Genomic DNA, 21,334 nt, shown 5'->3' with positions numbered 1-21,334 from the left:
CAGACAGAGACCAAAAGTGAGTTCTCTCTACCTCCATCTAGCTGGTATGTGGCTGCATAACGTTTAACGGTACCGAAAAGCGCAGCAAACTGCTTTCCTATGCAGAGGGCCAATGTAAGGCACCATGTGTTATGCATTACTTTACAATGGGTCCTTGCGGTGGACGAACGCCTCGTCATCCATCCTGATATAGGCTACCTTCGGGTGCATGCCACATAAGTGTATGCGCTTGACAATGGCCACAAATGTAATGTGTTCCCAGTCTTAATGATTGCTGTATTCTGGCAGATTAGTTAGGACACAATGAAAAAAAATAAAGCCGTCATTGCTACACTGACTAAATGCCTTTTAGACCAGACCCCGGGCATGGTTTAACAGGCCACCATAACTGGCATACCCAGAGGTGGGCATGTGACCATCGGCACCCATCATCAGGTCGCAGGGGTGCCAATCAGTTGGGAGAAGAAGCCACTTCCTGCTATTGATCTCAGCATTTAGGGGGTTAAATGGACCCGGGAGTGCAGGCACCACCCCCTGCAGTGACAGCCAGTGCTCAGCTATTACTTAAGGTACCTTCACACATAACGATATTGTTAACGATATCGTTGCAACGTCACACTTTTTGTGACGTAGCAACGATCCCGCTAACGATATCTTTATGTGTGACAGCGACCAACGATCAGGCCCCTGCTGGGAGATCGTTGGTCGTGGGGAATGATCAGGACCTTTTTTTGGTCGCTGATCACCCCGCTGTCATTGCTGGATCGGCGTGTGTGATGCCGATCCAGCGATGTGTTCACCTGTAACCAGGGTAAACATCGGGTTACTAAGTGCAGGGCCGCGCTTAGTAACCCGATATTTATCCTGGTTACCATTGTAAAAGTTAAAAAAAAAAAAAAAAAAACACTACATACTCACATTCCGATGTCTGTCACGTCCCCCGCCGTCAGCTTCCCTGCACTGACTCAGCACCAGCCGTAAAGCAAAAGCAGAGGACAGCGGTGACGTCACCGCTGTGCTCTGCTTTACGGCCGGCACTGACACAGTCAGTGCGGGAAGCTGACGCCGGGGAACATGACAGACATCGGAATGTGAGTATGTAGTGTTTTTTTTTTACTTTTACAATGGTAACCAGGGTAAATATCGGGTTACTAAGCGCGGCCCTGCACTTAGTAACCCGATGTTTAACCTGGTTACCCGGGTGCTGCAGGGGGACTTCGGTATCGTTGAAGACAGTTGCAACGATGCCGAAGTCTTTCCCCTGATCGTTGGTCGCTGGAGAGAGCTGTCTGTGTGACAGCTCCCCAGCGACCACACAACGACTTACCAACGATCACGGCCAGGTCGTATCGCTGGTCGTGATCGTTGGTAAGTCGTTTAGTGTAACGGTACCTTTAAGCAGAACTTCCAGTAGTGATCATGTGGATACAGCTCCTTATCATTATCGCCATGACGTAAGATTAAGTCAATTTGCAGGAATTCTTTCCGATCATGATGTAAACTTACGTCATATGTCTTCATGAGGTTAAATGGAGTCTGTCAGCAGATTATACATTACAAACTATTTATATGTGTATATAGCTCTTTCAAAAAAAAGCCCAACAATCCCTTTACGTGTCTAGTCCCTTCCTCCATTAATATGAAATCAGCATTCTAATTTATATACAAATGAAGCCGAAGAGCTACTGTAGATCTGAATCCTCTGTCACTTCAGCTCTATTCTGCACTCATTGCCGCCCCTCTTGATTGACTTTCTGCTCCTATGCCTTAAGTCAAACAGCTAAGAGGCTGTCAGTGAAACAGGAAGAGGTGGCGCTGGGCGGGGAATAGAACTGGAGTGACAGAGGCGTCAGATCTACAAATAGGTTTTCAGCCTCATTTGCATATGAATTCAAACACTGATTTCTCAGTAACAGAGGAACAGACTGGACATGTAAAGGTATTGCTGGACTTGCCTTTGAAAGAGTTAAGGTACCGTCACACTAAGCGACGCTGCAGCGATACCGACAACGATCCGGATCGCTGCAGCGTCGCTGTTTGGTCGCTGGAGAGCTGTCACACAGACCGCTCTCCAGCGACCAACGATGCCGGTAACCAGGGTAAACATCGGGTTACTAAGCGTAGGGCCGCGCTTAGTAACCCGCTGTTTACCCTGGTTACCATCGTTAAAGTAAAAAAAACAACCACTACATACTTACCTACCGCTGTCTGTCCTCCGGCGCTGTGCTTCTCTGCTCTGGCTGTGAGCACAGCGGCCGGAAAGCAGAGCGGTGACGTCACCGCCCTGCTTTCCGGCTGCCCGGCGCTCACAGCCAGAGCAGAGAAGCACAGCACCGGGGACAGACAGCGGTAGGTAAGTATGTAGTGGTTGTTTTTTTTTACTTTAACGATGGTAACCAGGGTAAACATCGGGTTACTAAGCGCGGCCCTGCGCTTAGTAACCCGATGTTTACCCTGGTTACCAGCGAAGACATCGCTGAATCGGCGTCACACACGCCGATTCAGTGATGTCAGCGGGACGTCCAGCGACGAAACAAAGTTCTGGCCTTTCTGCCCCGACCAGCGTTATCACAGCAGGATCCTGATCGCTGCTGCCTGTCACACTGGACGATATCGCTAGCCAGGACGCTGCAACGTCACGGATCGCTAGCGATATCGTCTAGTGTGACGGTACCTTTACATGCACATATAAATAGCTTAGAGGTGTGAAATCTTGCTGACAGAATCCCTTTAACAAAGAAATTACTGGGATATGATTTACAGTCTAGAGCTCTGTACACAGAAAGGGTTTACTGTACAATATAATCAATTGACAATACATAAGGTACACAAAATATATCTGAATATTAGGTAAATATTATAGATATTATTTAAATAGTATTAGATAATTGGAGCAGAGACATAAAAAATAATCTGAGCTTTTATTCACCCACCCGGTGTGCAGCAATACCTCTCCGCCATTCCTGCAGTCCTTGTTGATAGGCTGCAGCAGTTACAGTATGTCATAAAATGAAATCACGCAATCATGCAATCACTAGGCTCAATGGCTTGTGCCTTCTACATTGGCACAACCGCTGAGCTCAGTGATTGGCTTCAGCGCTGTCGATGAGATGTCACCACTGCAGCCTATCATTACAGATGGGAGTTGTGGGGAGAAGGGGCATCATTGGACCAAGGAAGGGTGAGTAAAAGCTCAGTATGTTATTTTATACATCTCTGAGCCAATGGGCTTATAATATTTGAAACAGGACAACCCTTTTAATTTATCAACATTAGTTCCCAAACACAAATGGGAATATCACATTATTTATAAGACTTCTTGACATGCACATTTGTCTTAAAAATGGCTTTTTAAGGAGTCAGAAAACAAAGCCTATTTAGCATATCACTGGCAATGCCACATGTCCAGCTTGGTCTTTTTTTTCCTGGGGCTATATAGAAGCCTGAATGTATTTACCTGTTCTGGAGCCATATAAGTTGGAGTGCCAGTTCTGCGAGTTCGCTCAAGTGCTTTTGTCTCTTCCTCACCAGTCATTCGAGTCACCAGGCCGAAATCTCCTATTTTCACGATCATGTCTTTATTAAACAATATATTTGCAGGCTACAACATAAGCGCAATCATTAGTTTAGGTTTGTGAAGGGATCCAAATGTGTAATTTAAAAAAAAAACTTTCTTTTTATTCTGTACCCCTGTTTACCCTTGTAAGAAAATGACAAGCTTCTTTTAGACAAAGAATGAAAGTATATTTTTTCACCATTACCATCTTCGGCACCAGTTGTGTTATATAACAATAACAGCAACTTGCTTGAAATTATTTCCTTGTGCCATGCCAATGATTTCAAATATTCTCCTTGGAAAAAAAATTATTTGAAGTCATGCCAACCAGGACTGGTAACATCAGTAATAGCTCTCCTGACCTGTCCGATCAGCAGATAAAGGAAAACATGTTTCTTCAGCCAGTGGGTACTTTGAGTGTTTCTGGTATTTCCAGTTACTGGATATCTATACTGTCCTAGTGTGCTCTATGCTGGATTGAACTCTGTTATTCTAATCAAGCTTTGGTCCAAATGTATCTCCTGTTCAACCTTTATAGACCCTATGGCAGAGCTGGACAAACTGTGGTCTGTGGGCCACATTGGCCCTTTGACTGTTCCAGTCCAGCCCGCGTCCAGGACCGTGATCGCCGGAGGGCTGAAACAGCGACCCATTGGCCCTCACCTGCTGTCTGTTTGCCACCACCCACTGTCACCGCTATCTGCTTCCTCAGGATCCAGACAGCGGTGAACACATTGGTAGAGGACGGAGCCATCAGCTCCTTCTACCAATCAGCATGTGACTCAGCAAGCAGACGTGATGATATCGACAATCGGTGCACCAGAGATCAGAGCGCTGCGGGAATGAGAGCAAGACAAGTATGTGTTGTTGTTTTCTCATATGTGTATGGGATGTTTGCATATATATAGGGGGCTATGTGTGGGCTCATACTGTATATAGGGCTTATGTGGGAGCTCATACTGTATATACACTTCGTGACAGAAGTCGCTTGTCCATGTTATGTATATAAAAGCTTATAACCTGACGTTAAATTCATCTATCGGTTGAATAAATTATTCTTTTGAAAGCTGAAACCCTCCAAAATGTGGTTTAGGTTAAGAAAATAAAATGGCATCAATGCAGAAATATTGATCAGTTAATGGAGACAGAATGGTAAGATTTTGGCAAGACAAAAGTTTTGTAGCCCACGGAAAGTAATGTGATAGTCGAACAAATATTTAACTTAAAATGCAAATATATGTTGTATAACATTGGTGAATGAAGTTATGATGCTATTAGAGTCATATTTAATACTAGATGGTGGCCCGATTCTAACGCATCGGGTATTCTAGAATATGTATGTATGTATATAGCAGCCACATAGTATATAGCACAGGCCACGACATATTCTTAGAATACCCGATGCGTTAATACAGGCCACGCAGTATATAACAGTGGCCACACAGTATATAACACAGCCCAAACAGTATATAACATTGCCCACCTAGTATATAACACTGCCCACGTAGTATATACAGTTGTGGCCCAAAGTATTGACACCCCTGCAATTCTGTCAGATAATACTCAGTTTCTTCCTGAAAATGATTGCAATCACAAATTCTTAGGTATTATTATCTTCATTTAATTTGTCTTAAATGAAAAAACACAAAAGAAAATGAAGCAAAAAGCAAAACATTGATCATTTCACACAAAACTCCAAAAATGGGCCAGACAAAAGTATTGGCACCCTCAGCCTAATACTTGGTTGCACAACCTTTAGCCAAAATAACTGCAACCAACCGCTTCCGGTAACCATCAATGAGTTTCTTACAATGCTCTGCTGGAATTTTAGACCATTCTTCTTTGGCAAACTGCTCCAGGTCCCTGATATTTGAAGGGTGCCTTCTCCAAACTGCCATTTGTAGATCTCTCCACAGGTGTTCTATGGGATTCAGGTCTGGACTCATTGGTGCCCATTTTAGACGTCTCCAGTGCTTTCTCTCAAACCATTTTCTAGTGCTTTTTGAAGTATGTTTTGGGTCATTGTCCTGCTAGAAGACCCATGACCTCTGAGGGAGACTCAGCTTTCTCACACTGGGCCCTACATTATGCTGCAAAATTTGTTGGTAGTCTTCAGACTTCATAATGCCATGCACACGGTCAAGCAGTCCAGTGCCAGAGGCAGCAAAGCAACCCCAAAACATCAGGGAACCTCCGCCATGTTTGACTGTAGGGACCGTGTTCTTTTCTTTGAATGCCTCTTTTTTTCTCTTGTAAACTCTATGTTGATGCCTTTGCCCAAAAAGCTCTACTTTTGTCTCATCTGACCAGAGAACATTCTTCCGAAACGTTTTAGGCTTTTTCAGGTAAGTTTTGGCAAAATCCAGCCTGGCTTTTTTATGTCTCGGGGTAAGAAGTGGGGTCTTCCTGGGTCTCCTACCATACAGTCCCTTTTCATTCAGACGCCGACGGATAGTACGGGTTGACACTGTTGTACCCTCGGACTGCAGGGCAGCTTGAACTTATTTGGATGTTAGTCGAAGTTCTTTATCCAACATCCGCACAATCTTGCGTTGAAATCTCTTGTCAATTTTTATTTTCCGTCCACATCTAGGGAGGTTAGCCACAGTGCCATGGGCTTTAAACTTCTTGATGACACTGTGCACGGTAGACACAGGAACATTCAGGTCTTTGAAGATGGACATGTTGCCTTGAGATTGCTCATGCTTCCTCACAATTTGGTTTCTCAAGTCCTCAGACAGTTCTTTGGTCTTATTTTTTTTCTCCATGCTCAATGTGGTACACACAAGGACACAGGACAGAGTTTGAGTCAACTTTAATCCATGTCAACTGGCTGCAAGTGTGATTTAGTTATTGCCAACACCTGTTAGGTGCCACAGGTAAGTTACAGGTGCTGTTAATTACACAAATTAGAGAAGCATCACATGATTTTTTGAACAGTGCCAATACTTTTGTCCACCCCCTTTTTTATGTTTGGTGTGGAATTATATCCAATTTGGCTTTACGACAATTCTTTTTCTGTTTTTTCATTTAAGACAAATTAAATGAAGATAATGACAAAGAATTTATGTTTGCAATCATTTTCAGGAAGAAACTGAGTATTTGACAGAATTGCAGGGGTGTCAATACTTTTGGCCACAACTGTAACATTGCCCACGTAGTATATAGCAGCCACGCAGTATATAACACAGCCCACGTAGTATATAACACAACTCAAACAGTATATAACACAGCCCACGCAATATATAACACTGCCCACGTAGTATATAGCAGCCATGTAGTATATAACGCAGCCCACGCAGTATATAACACAGCCCACATAGTATATAACACAGCCCACGTAGTATATAGCAGCCATGCAGTATATAACGCAGCCCACATAGTATATAACACTGGCCACGTAGTATATAACACAGCCCACGTACTATATAGCAGCCATGCAGTATATAACAGCCCACATAGTATATAACACTGGCCATGTAGTATATAGCAGCCATGTAGTATATAGGACAGCCACGTAGTATATAACACTGCCCACGTAGTATATATCAGCCATGTAGTATATAACGCAGCCCACGTAGTATTTAGCAGTGTGGGTACCATATCCCTGTTAAAAAAAATAATTAAAATAAAAAATAGTTATATACTCACCCTCCGGCGTCCAGCGAAGCTCTCTCAATGCGTGCTCGGCTGCCGCCAGCTTCTGTTCCCAGGATGCATTGCAAAATTACCCAGATGACGTAGTGGTCTCGCGAGACCACACAGGGTTAATAGCAGCGTTAACGGAGTGCGTTTCCCGCAGCATAACGCTGTCATGCGAGACCAATCAGCGACGGGGGATTTCCGTGACTGAAGTTGCAGGCAGACAGACAGAAGGACAGACAGAAAGACGGAAGTACCCCTTAGACAATTATATAGTAGATTTTGTATGACTTCCATGAGCTTGAAGGACTGCATCCATGCGGTTCAACAATGATTCATACAATTTATTAATGAAGTCATCAGGAATGGCAAAGAATGCAGTCTTACATGCCACCCAGAGTTCATCTAGATTCTTTGGTTTTGTCTTCCAAGCTTCCTCTTTCATCATACCTCAAACATGCTCAATGATGTTCATGTCTGGTGACTGGGCTGGCCAGTCCTTGAGCACCTTGATCTTTTTTTGCCTGGAGGAACTGTTGTGAATTCTGTGGCTAAATTCACTCCTGTGGTCACAAGTGGTACTGCAGCCTCTGAGCTTCCTCCCTCAGGTGTTCTGGTGAGCTCGTTAACTGCTTCATTACTTAACTCCGCCTGATGCTGCTATCCTTGCTCCTTGTCAATGTTTCAGTGTTGGATCTGAGCTTCTCCTGATTGTTCCTGTGACCTGCTGCTCTGTATAGCTATGTGCTTTTTGCTTTTCTGTTGCTTTTTTTCTGTCCAGCTTGTCTTTTGTTTTGCTGGAAGCTCTGAGACGCAAAGGGTGTACCGCCGTGCCGTTAGTTCGGCACGGTGGGTTTTTTTTGCCCCCTTTGCGTGGTTTTGCTTTAGGGTTTTTTGTAGACTGCAAAGTTCGCTTTACTGTCCTCGCTCTGTCCTAGAATATTGGGCCCCACTTTGCTGAATCTATTTCATTCCTACGTTTTGTCTTTTCATCTTACTCACAGTCATTATATGTGGGGGGCTGCCTTTTCCTTTGGGGAATTTCTCTGGGGCAAGTCAGGCCTATTTTTCTATCTTCAGGCTAGCTAGTTTCTTAGGCTGTGCCGAGTTGCCTAGGTAGTTGTTAGGCGCAATCCACAGCCGCTTTTAGTTGTGTTTAGGATAGGATCAGGTGTGCAGTCTACAGAGTTTCCACGTCTCAGAGCTCGTTCTTGTATTTTTGGGTATTTGTCAGATCACTGTGTGCGCTCTGATCGCTAAGCACACTGTGTTTCTGGATTGCCTTCATAACACCTGTCATTAGCAAACATAACAGTACAAGGAGCCAACTTATGATTCTCAATAGAGGGAAAGAAAAAGTTCTGACATCATTTTTTTTTTCTGCTCTGTGTTCACTTTTTTTTTTCCCCTAGACATTTGGGTGATTCTGGACACAGGTGTGGACATGGATATTCAGGGTCTGTGCTCTTCAATGGATAATCTCGTTATAAATGTACAAAAAATTCAAGATACTATTGATCAGAAATCTATGTTAGAACCAAGAATTCCTATTCCTGATTTGTTTTTTGGAGATAGAACTAAGTTTCTAAGTTTCAAAAATAATTGTAAGCTATTTCTGGCCTTGAAACCTCATTCTTCTGGTAATCCTATTCAACAGGTTTTGATTATTATTTCTTTTTTGCGCGGCGACCCTCAAGACTGGGCATTTTCTCTTGCGCCAGGAGACCCTGCATTGAGTAGTGTCGATGCGTTTTTCCTGGCGCTCGGATTGCTGTACGATGAGCCTAATTCAGTGGATCAGGCTGAGAAAAATTTGCTGGCTTTGTGCCAGGGTCAGGATGATATAGAAGTATATTGTCAGAAGTTTAGGAAATGGTCAGTACTCACTCAGTGGAATGAATCTGCGCTGGCAGCTTTGTTCAGAAAGGGTCTCTCTGAGGCTCTTAAGGATGTCATGGTGGGATTTCCTATGCCTGCTGGTTTGAATGAGTCTTTGTCTTTGGCCATTCAGATCGGTCGACACTTGCGCGAGCGTAAATCTGTGCACCATTTGGCGGTACTGCCTGAGGTTAAACCTGAGCCTATGCAGTGCGATAGGACTATGACTAGAGTTGAACGGCAGGAATACAGACGTCTGAATGGTCTGTGTTTCTACTGTGGTGATTCCACTCATGCTATTTCTGATTGTCCTAAGCGCACTAAGCGGTCCGCTAGGTCTGCCGTCATTGGTACTGTACAGTCCAAATTCCTTCTGTCCATTACCTTGATATGCTCTTTGTCGTCGTTTTCTGTCATGGCGTTTGTGGATTCAGGCGCTGCCCTGAATCTGATGGATTTGGATTATGCTAAACGTTGTGGGTTTTTCTTGGAGCCTTTGCGGTGTCCTATTCCATTGAGAGGAATTGATGCTACACCTTTGGCCAAGAATAAACCTCAATACTGGGCCCAGCTGACCATGTGCATGGCTCCTGCACATCAGGAAGTTATTCGCTTTCTGGTGTTGCATAATCTGCATGATGTGGTCGTGTTGGGGTTGCCATGGCTACAAACCCATAATCCAGTATTGGATTGGAATTCCATGTCGGTATCCAGCTGGGGTTGTCAGGGGGTACATGGTGATGTTCCATTTTTGTCGATTTCGTCATCCACCCCTTCTGAGGTCCCAGAGTTCTTGTCTGATTATCAGGATGTATTTGAAGAGCCCAAGTCCGATGCTCTACCTCCGCATAGGGATTGTGATTGTGCTATCAATTTGATTCCTGGTAGTAAATTCCCTAAAGGTCGATTATTTAATTTATCCGTGCCCGAACACGCCGCTATGCGCAGTTATGTGAACGAATCCCTGGAGAAGGGACATATTCGCCCATCGTCATCACCACTGGGAGCAGGGTTCTTCTTTGTAGCCAAGAAGGATGGTTCGCTGAGACCGTGTATTGATTACCGCCTTCTTAATAAGATCACTGTTAAATTTCAGTATCCCTTGCCATTGTTATCTGACTTGTTTGCTCGGATTAAGGGGGCTAGTTGGTTCACCAAGATAGATCTTCGTGGTGCGTATAATCTGGTGAGAATCAGGCAAGGAGATGAATGGAAAACTGCATTCAATACGCCCGAGGGTCATTTTGAGTATCTAGTGATGCCGTTCGGACTTGCCAATGCTCCATCTGTGTTTCAGTCTTTTATGCATGACATCTTCCGTGAGTATCTGGATAAATTCCTGATTGTTTACTTGGATGACATTTTGATCTTCTCAGATGATTGGGAGTCTCATGTGAAGCAGGTCAGAATGGTTTTTCAGGTCCTGCGTGATAACTCTTTGTTTGTGAAGGGATCAAAGTGTCTCTTCGGTGTGCAGAAAGTTTCATTTTTGGGGTTCATCTTTACCCCTTCTACTATCGAGATGGATCCAGTTAAGGTCCAAGCCATCCAGGATTGGATTCAGCCGACATCTCTGAAAAGTCTGCAAAAGTTCCTGGGCTTTGCTAATTTTTATCGTCGCTTCATCTGTAATTTTTCTAACATTGCCAAACCATTGACCGATTTGACCAAGAAGGGTGCTGATTTGGTTAATTGGTCTTCTGCTGCTGTGGAAGCTTTTCAGGAGTTGAAGCGTCGTTTTTGTTCTGCCCCTGTGTTGTGTCAGCCAGATGTTTCTCTTCCGTTCCAGGTCGAGGTTGATGCTTCTGAGATTGGAGCAGGGGCGGTTTTGTCACAGAGAGGTTCTGATTGCTCAGTGATGAAACCATGTGCTTTCTTTTCCAGGAAGTTTTCGCCCGCTGAGCGTAATTATGATGTGGGCAATCGAGAGTTGCTGGCCATGAAGTGGGCATTCGAGGAGTGGCGTCATTGGCTTGAAGGAGCTAAGCATCGCGTGGTGGTATTGACTGATCATAAGAACTTGACTTATCTCGAGTCTGCCAAGCGCTTGAATCCTAGACAGGCCCGTTGGTCGTTGTTTTTTGCCCGCTTCGACTTTGTGATTTCGTACCTTCCGGGCTCTAAAAATGTGAAGGCGGATGCTCTGTCTAGGAGTTTTGTGCCCGACTCTCCGGGTTTATCTGAGCCAGCGAGTATCCTCAAGGAAGGAGTCATTGTGTCTGCCATCTCCCCTGATTTGCGGCGGGTGCTGCAAAAATTTCAGGCGAATAAACCTGATCGTTGTCCAGCAGAGAAACTGTTCGTCCCTGATAGGTGGACTAATAAACTTATCTCTGAACTTCATTGTTCGGTGTTGGCTGGTCATCCTGGAATCTTTGGTACCAGAGAGTTAGTGGCTAGATCCTTCTGGTGGCCATCTCTGTCACGGGATGTACGTACTTTTGTGCAGTCCTGTGGGATTTGTGCTAGGGCTAAGCCCTGCTGTTCTCGTGCCAGTGGGTTGCTTTTGCCCTTGCCGGTCCCAAAGAGGCCTTGGACACATATTTCGATGGATTTCATTTCTGACCTTCCCGTTTCTCAAAAGATGTCAGTCATTTGGGTGGTCTGTGATCGCTTTTCTAAAATGGTCCATCTGGTGCCCTTGGCTAAATTGCCTTCCTCCTCTGATTTGGTACCTTTGTTCTTTCAGCATGTGGTTCGGTTGCATGGCATTCCTGAGAATATTGTTTCTGACAGAGGTTCCCAGTTTGTTTCAAGGTTTTGGCGAGCCTTTTGTGGTAGGATGGGCATTGACCTATCCTTTTCCTCGGCTTTCCATCCTCAGACTAATGGCCAGACCGAACGAACCAATCAGACCTTGGAAACATATCTGAGATGTTTTGTTTCTGCAGACCAGGATGATTGGGTGTCCTTTTTGCCGTTGGCTGAGTTCGCCCTTAATAATCGGGCCAGCTCGGCTACCTTGGTTTCTCCATTTTTTTGCAATTCTGGGTTCCATCCTCGTTTCTCTTCAGGACAGGTTGAGTCTTCAGACTGTCCTGGTGTGGATTCTGTGGTGGATAGGTTGCAGCAGATCTGGACTCAGGTAGTGGACAATTTGATCTTGTCCCAGGAGAAAGCTCAACTTTTCGCTAATCGCAGACGCCGTGTGGGTCCCCGACTTTGTGTTGGGGATCTGGTTTGGTTATCTTCTCGTCATATTCCTATGAAGGTTTCCTCTCCTAAATTTAAACCTCGTTTTATTGGTCCGTATAGGATTTCTGAGGTTCTCAATCCTGTGTCTTTTCGTTTGACCCTCCCAGACTCCTTTTCCATACATAATGTATTCCATAGGTCGTTGTTGCGGAGATACGTGGCACCTATGGTTCCATCTGTTGAGCCTCCTGCCCCGGTTTTGGTGGAGGGGGAATTGGAGTATATTGTGGAGAAGATTTTGGATTCTCGTGTTTCTAGACGGAAACTCCAGTATCTGGTTAAATGGAAGGGTTATGCTCAGGAAGATAATTCCTGGGTTTTTGCCTCTGATGTTCATGCTTCCGATCTTGTTCGTGCCTTTCATGTGGCTCATCCTGGTCGGCCTGGGGGCTCTGGTGAGGGTTCGGTGACCCCTCCTCAAGAGGGGGGTACTGTTGTGAATTCTGTGGCTGAATTCACTCCTGTGGTCACAAGTGGTACTGCAGCCTCTGAGCTTCCTCCCTCAGGTGTTCTGGTGAGCTCGTTAACTGCTTCATTACTTAACTCCGCCTGATGCTGCTATCCTTGCTCCTTGTCAATGTTTCAGTGTTGGATCTGAGCTTCTCCTGATTGTTCCTGTGACCTGCTGCTCTGTATAGCTATGTGCTTTTTGCTTTTCTGTTGCTTTTTTTCTGTCCAGCTTGTCTTTTGTTTTGCTGGAAGCTCTGAGACGCAAAGGGTGTACCGCCGTGCCGTTAGTTCGGCACGGTGGGTTTTTTTTGCCCCCTTTGCGTGGTTTTGCTTTAGGGTTTTTTGTAGACTGCAAAGTTCGCTTTACTGTCCTCGCTCTGTCCTAGAATATTGGGCCCCACTTTGCTGAATCTATTTCATTCCTACGTTTTGTCTTTTCATCTTACTCACAGTCATTATATGTGGGGGGCTGCCTTTTCCTTTGGGGAATTTCTCTGGGGCAAGTCAGGCCTATTTTTCTATCTTCAGGCTAGCTAGTTTCTTAGGCTGTGCCGAGTTGCCTAGGTAGTTGTTAGGCGCAATCCACAGCCGCTTTTAGTTGTGTTTAGGATAGGATCAGGTGTGCAGTCTACAGAGTTTCCACGTCTCAGAGCTCGTTCTTGTATTTTTGGGTATTTGTCAGATCACTGTGTGCGCTCTGATCGCTAAGCACACTGTGTTTCTGGATTGCCTTCATAACACCTGTCATTAGCAAACATAACAAGGAACTTTGTTGTAGAGATGGATGTATGAGATGGGGCACCATCCTGCTGCAGAATTTGACCCCTTTTATGATTTGGAATAGAAGAGGTATCTAATACTTCTTGATATTTTAGGCTATTGATATTGCCTTCCACCTTGCAAATGTTCGCACACCCCCATACTGAATGTAACCCCAGACCATCTTTCCACCACCAAATTTAACTTTTCTGGGTGTATTTTGGATCCATACGGGCTCCAGTAGGTCTCCTGCAGTATTTGCAGCGGCTGTGGTATAATTCTACTGAAGATTCATCAGAGATATCCACCTTCTGCCACTTTTCCAACATCCATCTGTTTAGCAGGCTGTGGGACTTTGCAAATGCCACACGGTAATTTTTATTCGACCATGGAGGCCATTTTGAGACAGAATCCTACAAACTGTTCTAGTTGACACAGGGACTTGAGGTGACCAGGCCTGTTGGTGCTCTGCTGCAGTGGAAGAGGGGCTTGCTTTGGATTTTCTAACCAACAAACGTTCCTCCTGAGCAGTTGTCTTGCGGGGTCTGACGGTCCTGGGCTTGTCAAACACATCTCGATTCTCTTCAAATCTTTTTTTAATTCTTTGTACTTGACGCTGAGAGACATTAAAGGTGCCAGCCACCTCTGCAGTGGATCTGGTCTTCAGCCTCTTGATAATCCAGGCTTTTGTCGCAGGGTGGATTTTTGGCATGTTGTCAGAGCTCAAGTTGCAGCTCAAGTGAAGGTCTGGGGTGCTGGGTTTATTTTTATACACACACACTAATTAACCGATCATTTACTGAGCACAGGTGAGGATGTAAACAAGGATTGAGTACATTACATGACCAGGTGACAAAACTTTTGCCAAAATCTGACCATTCTTTGTCCATTAACTGATCAATATTTCTGCATTGATGCCAATTTATTTTCTTAACCTAAACCACATTTTGAAGGGTTTCAGCTTTCAAAAGAATAATTTATACAACCAATGGATGAATTTAACATCAGGTTATAAGCTTTTATTTACATAACATGGATAAGCGACATAACTTCTGTCAGGGAGTGTAGGAGGCTATATTGGGACTTATACTGTACATAGGAGGCTATATTGGGACTCATACTGTACTTAGGAGGTTATGTGGGGGCTCGAACGGTATATAGGGAGCGATGTTGTTTTGGCAACTTTGGTTGGTGCACTCTTTCAAAAGGAACCAGTCATGTTTTTCTAATCATGGAATATCCCCTGTAAAGAGTTTGTCTCATCTTAAAGTTCAGGAGTAGACCACTCCCCTGCCTCCGAACTTCCTGCTTCCTGGGGGAGGTGTGCCCCTCATTGATTGACAGTTCATGTCACGTCATGATTGTTCCACTGGTCTGAATTATGAACTGTCCAATGCAGCTAGGCCTCTGCAGCATCTGTGAAGCTCAGGGACACTAAAGCTGGCAGGACCTTGCCTAGGAGATCGGCCACCTCTGACTGACTGCAGTGGTGGCCAGTAACCTAGACAACAAGCAGTCAACAATAAATTTTCTTGAGAATAGAAAGGATTTTTAATAGCAACTAAGTTGCAAAGTTGCTTATTACAATCACTTTGGAATTTTACCAATTAAATAACTTTTTTTGTAGTTTGCTAAAAGTAGGTGTCAGGCAGTGACTGGGGTCATATGCGAGGGTCGCTATGTGTCCCCCAGGATGCGCAAAGAAGTATATTGAGGCCGCGGGAGTGCACTGCAGTAACAGGCGTAGCTGTGATTGCAATGCAGAATAAAAGTGTTGGTCTTAGACAAGCTATTTGTCCAAGGCAGATTAGAAAAACCTGCCATGGGCTTTTATTTTTGAAACAGACTACAGGAAGGTAGCATGGCTGTCCGTTTCCTCCCCCGGCCCGGGTTTTCCATGTGACCTACGGCCACATGTTCTTTGTAAAAACTCCTGCAGTAGAGGGTTGGGTGTGTCAGTGTGGAGTTTGCAAGGAGCAGAGCGGACAGCAATGCAAAAGCTCAGCCTGTGTGACGGAACATAGAGCTAAGCAGAGTGAACTCCTGGCACCAGGCAACCTAATACTGTGGTGCAGTCGCCGTCAGCAACCGGATGCATTTACGGACTGTCTTGTTTCCCGGCTGCGATCCGGAGGCTACCGTTTGTTTTGTTTGTAAGTTTTTGGATATTAACCCTACGTTTATTTTGAACTCTCCCGGGTCACTGCCTCATCACTGCACAGTGAGGACACCGCTGTACTACATAGGTTATAGAAAGAAGAGTATGACTACAGAAGCAGGCTACACAAGTTTGTTGCCCACAATGAAAAATTGTAAATGTTTTAATATAAAATATTCTAAACGAAAATAAACTTTTTACAGCAATTACCAAAATAAATATGAAAACGCACATTTTAACTTTCCAAGCATCAATAATATTTGTTGTATATACCATATTCACCTTCAAGTCTCTGTGGATAAGTTTTTGGAGATGAATGTATCTTACTCCTTCGATGATCTGATGGAAGATATCTAAGCTCTCTGTTTTGTTAACTTTATTTTGGTTGTTCCTCTTCTTGATCCAGCTTTTTAAGCTCCCATTTTCACACAGTTCCATTTGAATATAAAGGCAAAGCCATTCTTTTCTACTGCAGTCTCTGCAACACACCAAAGACAAAAGATTTGTGCAGATGAATTTAGGACTTTTGTTTTCGATATGAAGGTATATTTCAATTGTTATAAATGCTGCAGTTGAAAGGAAATGATTCTTACCAGTCGTTAGAAATTTGCTGTACTGGAATATCTGCTATATTTCTCCAAAGGTAAGTGGATAGTTGAATGCAATTTTTTTTCTCTACTTAATGGGGTATGACCATCTCATACAGTTATGGCATGTCTATACATGTATGAAATGGTAATACCCCTTTAAGTGGAGAATAGAATATGTCATAAATGTATAGTATATGCATCTAACTCAAGAATGAGGCCTTGCCGCTGTCAGCGAGGAGATGTTTGGGAATTCCATTAATTTTTATGTGAAATTCAACCATTTTTCCACTTGCAGCAGCATATGTCAGGGACTTATTTTCTAGAAAAATCTGGGTCCTATTGGTGGGAGCCGCATGTACTATACATTTATAGCTTATTTGGAGGTGAAAATACTCCTTAACTTCAGTTATGCTATAACTCAGTGTTCCCCAACTCCGGTCCTCAAGAGCCACCAACAGGTCATGTTTTCAGGATTTCCTTAGTATTGCACGGGTGATGGAATTATCGCCTGTGAAATACTAAGGAAATCCTGAAAGCATGACCTGTTGGTGGCTCTTGAGGACCGGACTTGGGGAACACTGCTATAACTCATGACCCGATGGGCATTGAGCAAAGACAGGGAAATCACACCAACTATCTGGGAGATGGCTGAACTTTCCAAATGTCTCTCCTGCATTTGATTCCTACAAATCAAAGGTATAGTTTGTAGCTCTTTGGCCTTAATACAAAATCTTTTAACAGCATCCACCCACCCCCCTCCCCCCCCCTTACCCCATTCCAACTATTAAGCATGATCAACAGTATTGGTTTCCTCTGTTGTAGATTGGTTCACATGGCTGCTCATAGAGGTAGACACAGGAATGCTGTCTCTTTAAAATTTCCACTGTTTTATTTACCGTATATACTCGAGTATAAGCCGACCCGAGTATAAGCCGACCCCCCTAATTTTGCCACAAAAAACTGGGAAAACTTATTGACTCGAGTATAAGCCTAGGGTGGAAATGCAGCATTTACCGGTGAATTTCAAAAATAAAAATAGATCATTATTTCCCCATAGCTGTGCCATATAGTGCTCTACACCGTTCATATTTCCCCATAGGTGTGAACCATATAGTGCTCTGCACCGTTCATTGTGCCCCCTAGCTGTGCCATATACGGTGCTCTGCACCGTTCATTGTGCCCCATAGCTGTGCCCCATATACGGTGCTCTGCACCGTTCATTGTGCCCCATAGATGTGCCATATACGGTGCTCTGCACCGTTCACTGTGCCCCATAGCTGTGCCATATACGGTGCTCTGCACCGTTCACTGTGCCCCATAGCTGTGCTGTGCCATATACGGTGCTCTGCACCGTTCACTGTGCCCCATACATAGCTGTGCTGTGCCATATACGGTGCTCTGCACCGTTCACTGTGCCCCATAGCTATGCTGTGCCATATACGGTGCTCTGCACCGTTCACTGTGCCCCATAGCTGTGCTGTGCCATATACAGTGCTCTGCACCGTTCACTGTGCCCCATAGCTGTGCTGTGCCATATACGGTGCTCTGCACCGTTCACTGTGCCCCATAGCTGTGCTGTGCCATATACGGTGCTCTGCACCGTTCACTGTGCCCCATAGATGTTCCACATAAATTTGTGCCGCCGCTGCCGCAATAAAGAAAAAAAAACACATACTCACCTCCCTTGATTGCAGCTCCCGGCGTCTCGTTCCGGCGCCTCCATCTTCCCGGCGTCTCTGCTCTGACTGATCAGGCAGAGGGCGCCGCGCACACTGTATGCGTCATCGCGCCCTCTGCCTGAACAGTCAGAGAGCAGAGACGCCGGGAAGATGGAGGCGCCGGCCGGGAAGATGGATCGGCGCCCGGCGGCTGGAACGAGGACAGGTAAATATGCTATACTTACCTAGTCCTGGCGATCCTCGCGCTGTCCCCTCCTGTCTTCGGTGCCGCAGCTTCTTTCTCTATCAGCGGTCACCGGCACCGCTGATTAGAGAAATGAATAAGCGGCTCCGCCCCTATGGGAGGTGGAGCCGCTTATTCATTTCTGTAATGAGCGGTCCCACGTGACCGCTGAAGAGAGGAAGAAACTGCAGCGCCGAAGCCCGTGGGACGGCAGGGACAGCGCGAGGATCGCTGGGACTAGGTAAGTATACCTCAGCGCCCTCACCCCCTCACCCGCCGACCCCACCGCTACCGTGACTCGAGTATAAGCCGAGGGGGGCACTTTCAGCCCAAAAATTTGGGCTGAAAATCTCGGCTTATACTCGAGTATATACGGTAGGTACAGCATAAACCAGGGCAGGATTAGCAACATAAACATGGCCTTTCTGGCCTAAAGGAAAATAAACCAAACAAATGACACAACCCTTGTTTCTGTGGGGATCTGCCCGCTCAGGAAACAAACATAGATAAAAAAAAGTCCACATTTTCCTTTATCTTCACACACAGCTCTGGAGTTCACAACTCCAGACACACCCAACAACTAATGAGCCCGAAGGATGTCTATTTATGCTCTGGACTTCACTCTCAGGTAGAGATATGTTGAACAGCCTCCCACCCGCTCTACAGATGTTCAATCAACCTATCCCAAAACATGGCCGATTAACCCCTCTCAGCACTGTGTGCTGGAGCTTTTACAGGTTCATATCACTGAAGCTAACAACCGCAGTTATACATATCTTCCTTCCAGTACTTAGCCACACATCATATTTGTATAAATGGATATTTTGGGTGTCCCTTCCAGAAAAGCCTAGCTACTACTCCAAGCACTGTTCCCTCTACAGTTATGCTCCATCTAGGAAGGTAGGCCCTATGCACTGAAGACTTATTCAACATGTATGAATTATAACTTGGGAGTATTTTATTAAATACTTGTATTAATGATGCAGCAGCAATAATTGAGCCCCCTTCTTAAAATTATGCATTGCGCTTTTCTAATATTATTCCTCTTTGGCAATACCATTAGATTTGTCAATAGGATGTCTCATAGTCTTTAAGGGCCTTACTCTATTGACATGGTGGAAACAGCTAGTAGTCAGCTACTTCATATACTTCTTGGAAGTAAAACAGAGTATAAACAGGGCCGTATTTAGAGTTTCTGCTGCCCTAGGCACTTTTAGTGCTGCCTCCCACTTTGGTGAGTAAGACACTATCTGCAGTCGCCTTTTGCATCAGATCGGCAGTTTTTCTGCATCTGCCGCGTACCGGATCACTTACGGCAACACTGCGTTCAACCTCATTCATTCCCTATGGGATTTGCGGCACTTGCCATGATCTGGCAAATGTGGTACCATACCTCTCAACTTTTGAAAAAGGGAAGGAGTTATGAAGTTTGCGGCGCACTACGTGCGCCGCGGCAAATTTTAGGCCACACCTCTGACCACACCCATTTCACAACTAGTCACACCCATATCCACGTCCCAACCACAGCCATTTAGCACTGCTGATCACACTGTTTTATATACAATAATTATAAACAAAAAAATATGGCCACACAGTGCTCCATACTGTATAATGGCCACACATGATGCTCAATACTGTATAATGGCCATTGGCCACACATGATGCTCCATCCTGTATAACGGCCACACATGATGCTCCATCCTGTATAACGGCCACACATGATGCTCCATCCTGTATAACGGCCACACATGATGCTCCATCCTGTATAACGGCCACACATAATGCTCCATCCTGTATAACGGCCACACATGATGATCAATACTGTATAATGGCCACACATGATGCTCCATACTGTATAATGGCCACACATGATGCTCCATACTGTATAATGGCCACACATGATGCTCCATACTGTATAATGGCCACACATGATGCGCCATACTGTATAATAGCCACACATGATGCTCAATACTGTATAATGACCGCACATGATGCTCCATACTGTATATTGGCAGCACATGATGCTCCATACTGTATAATGGCCACACATGATGCTCCATACTGTATATTGGCAGCACATGATGCTCCATACTGTATAATGACCGCACATGATGCTCCATACTGTATATTGGCGGCCACATGATGCTCCATACTGTATAATGGCCACACATGATGCTCAATACTGTATTATGGCCACACACAGTTCTCCATACTGTATAATGACCCCCCCTCTTGTATGCATGGCTCATATTCCCCACCCCCCTGTATGCATGGCTCATATTCCCCACCCCCCTGTATGAATGGCTCATATTCCACCCCCCTGTATGCATGGCTCATATTCCACCCCCCCCCCCTGTATGCATGGCTCATATTCCACCCCCCCCTGTATGCATGGCTCATATTCCACCCCCCCCGTATGCATGGCTCATATTCCACCCCCCCCCCCGTATGCATGGCTCATATTCCACTCCCCCCCGTATGCATGGCTCACATTCCACCCCCCCCTGTATGCATGGCTCACATTCCACCCCCTCCCTGTATGCATGGCTCATATTCCTCCACCCCCCACCCCCCCGTGTGCATGGCTCATATTCCTCCACCCCCCACACCTGTATGCATGGCTCATATTCCTCCACCCCCTCCCCCCCCCGTGTGCATGGCTCATATTCCTCCACCCCCCCCCCCCCCCCGTGTGCATGGCTCATATTCCTCCACCCCCCACACCTGTATGCATGGCTCATATTCCTCCACCCCCCATCTTGAATGGCGCGGCTTACCGTCCTCCTTCTTCCCCCCTCCCCTGTCCACCCCATCCCTCATACTCACCTGCTCCTCACCGTGCGGCCGCGACGTCCCTCTGGCTGTCCCGACTCCCGGCGCGCTGCACCTTCTTCCTGCGTGAGCGGTCAGGTGATACCGCTCTGCTTATTAAGGTCATGAATATGCGCATATTCATAACCTTAATTAGCGGTACCACGTGACCGCTCATTAAGGACGAGCTCCAGACGCCGAGACCAGGCATCGCTGGAGCAGCAGGGTGAGTATTGTCTTCAAGGAGGGCGGGTGGGAGGCGGGTGGGCGGCCAGTTGGGGCGGGGGGGCGGGGTCGTTCGGGAGGTGACCCAGCTTTAAAAAAAAAAAAAAAAAACCTTGCACAGGTGCCGCCCCCTGCATTGTCCCCGCCCTAGGCACGTGCCCTCACGTG

General features: G+C 45.5%; 1 protein-coding gene across 1 annotated transcript in view; it reads right to left on the bottom strand.

The window, feature by feature from the left end:
• LOC138681518 (interferon-induced, double-stranded RNA-activated protein kinase-like) overlaps positions 1-21,334 on the bottom strand; it is a 129,568-nt gene that overhangs the window by 12,996 nt on the left and 95,238 nt on the right. Inside the window, exons 15-16 of the mRNA XM_069769092.1 lie at positions 15,921-16,116; positions 3,458-3,601 (exon numbers count right to left, since the gene is read on the bottom strand). Of these exons, the coding sequence (XP_069625193.1) occupies positions 3,458-3,601; positions 15,921-16,116 (340 nt within the window). The remainder of the gene's footprint in view (positions 1-3,457; positions 3,602-15,920; positions 16,117-21,334) is intronic.

Source organism: Ranitomeya imitator, chromosome 5 (assembly GCF_032444005.1).
Source record: "Ranitomeya imitator isolate aRanImi1 chromosome 5, aRanImi1.pri, whole genome shotgun sequence".
NCBI lineage: Eukaryota > Metazoa > Chordata > Amphibia > Anura > Dendrobatidae > Ranitomeya > Ranitomeya imitator.
The sequence above is the reverse complement of the archived record's forward strand: the minus strand, read 5'-3'. Positions and strand labels throughout refer to the sequence as shown.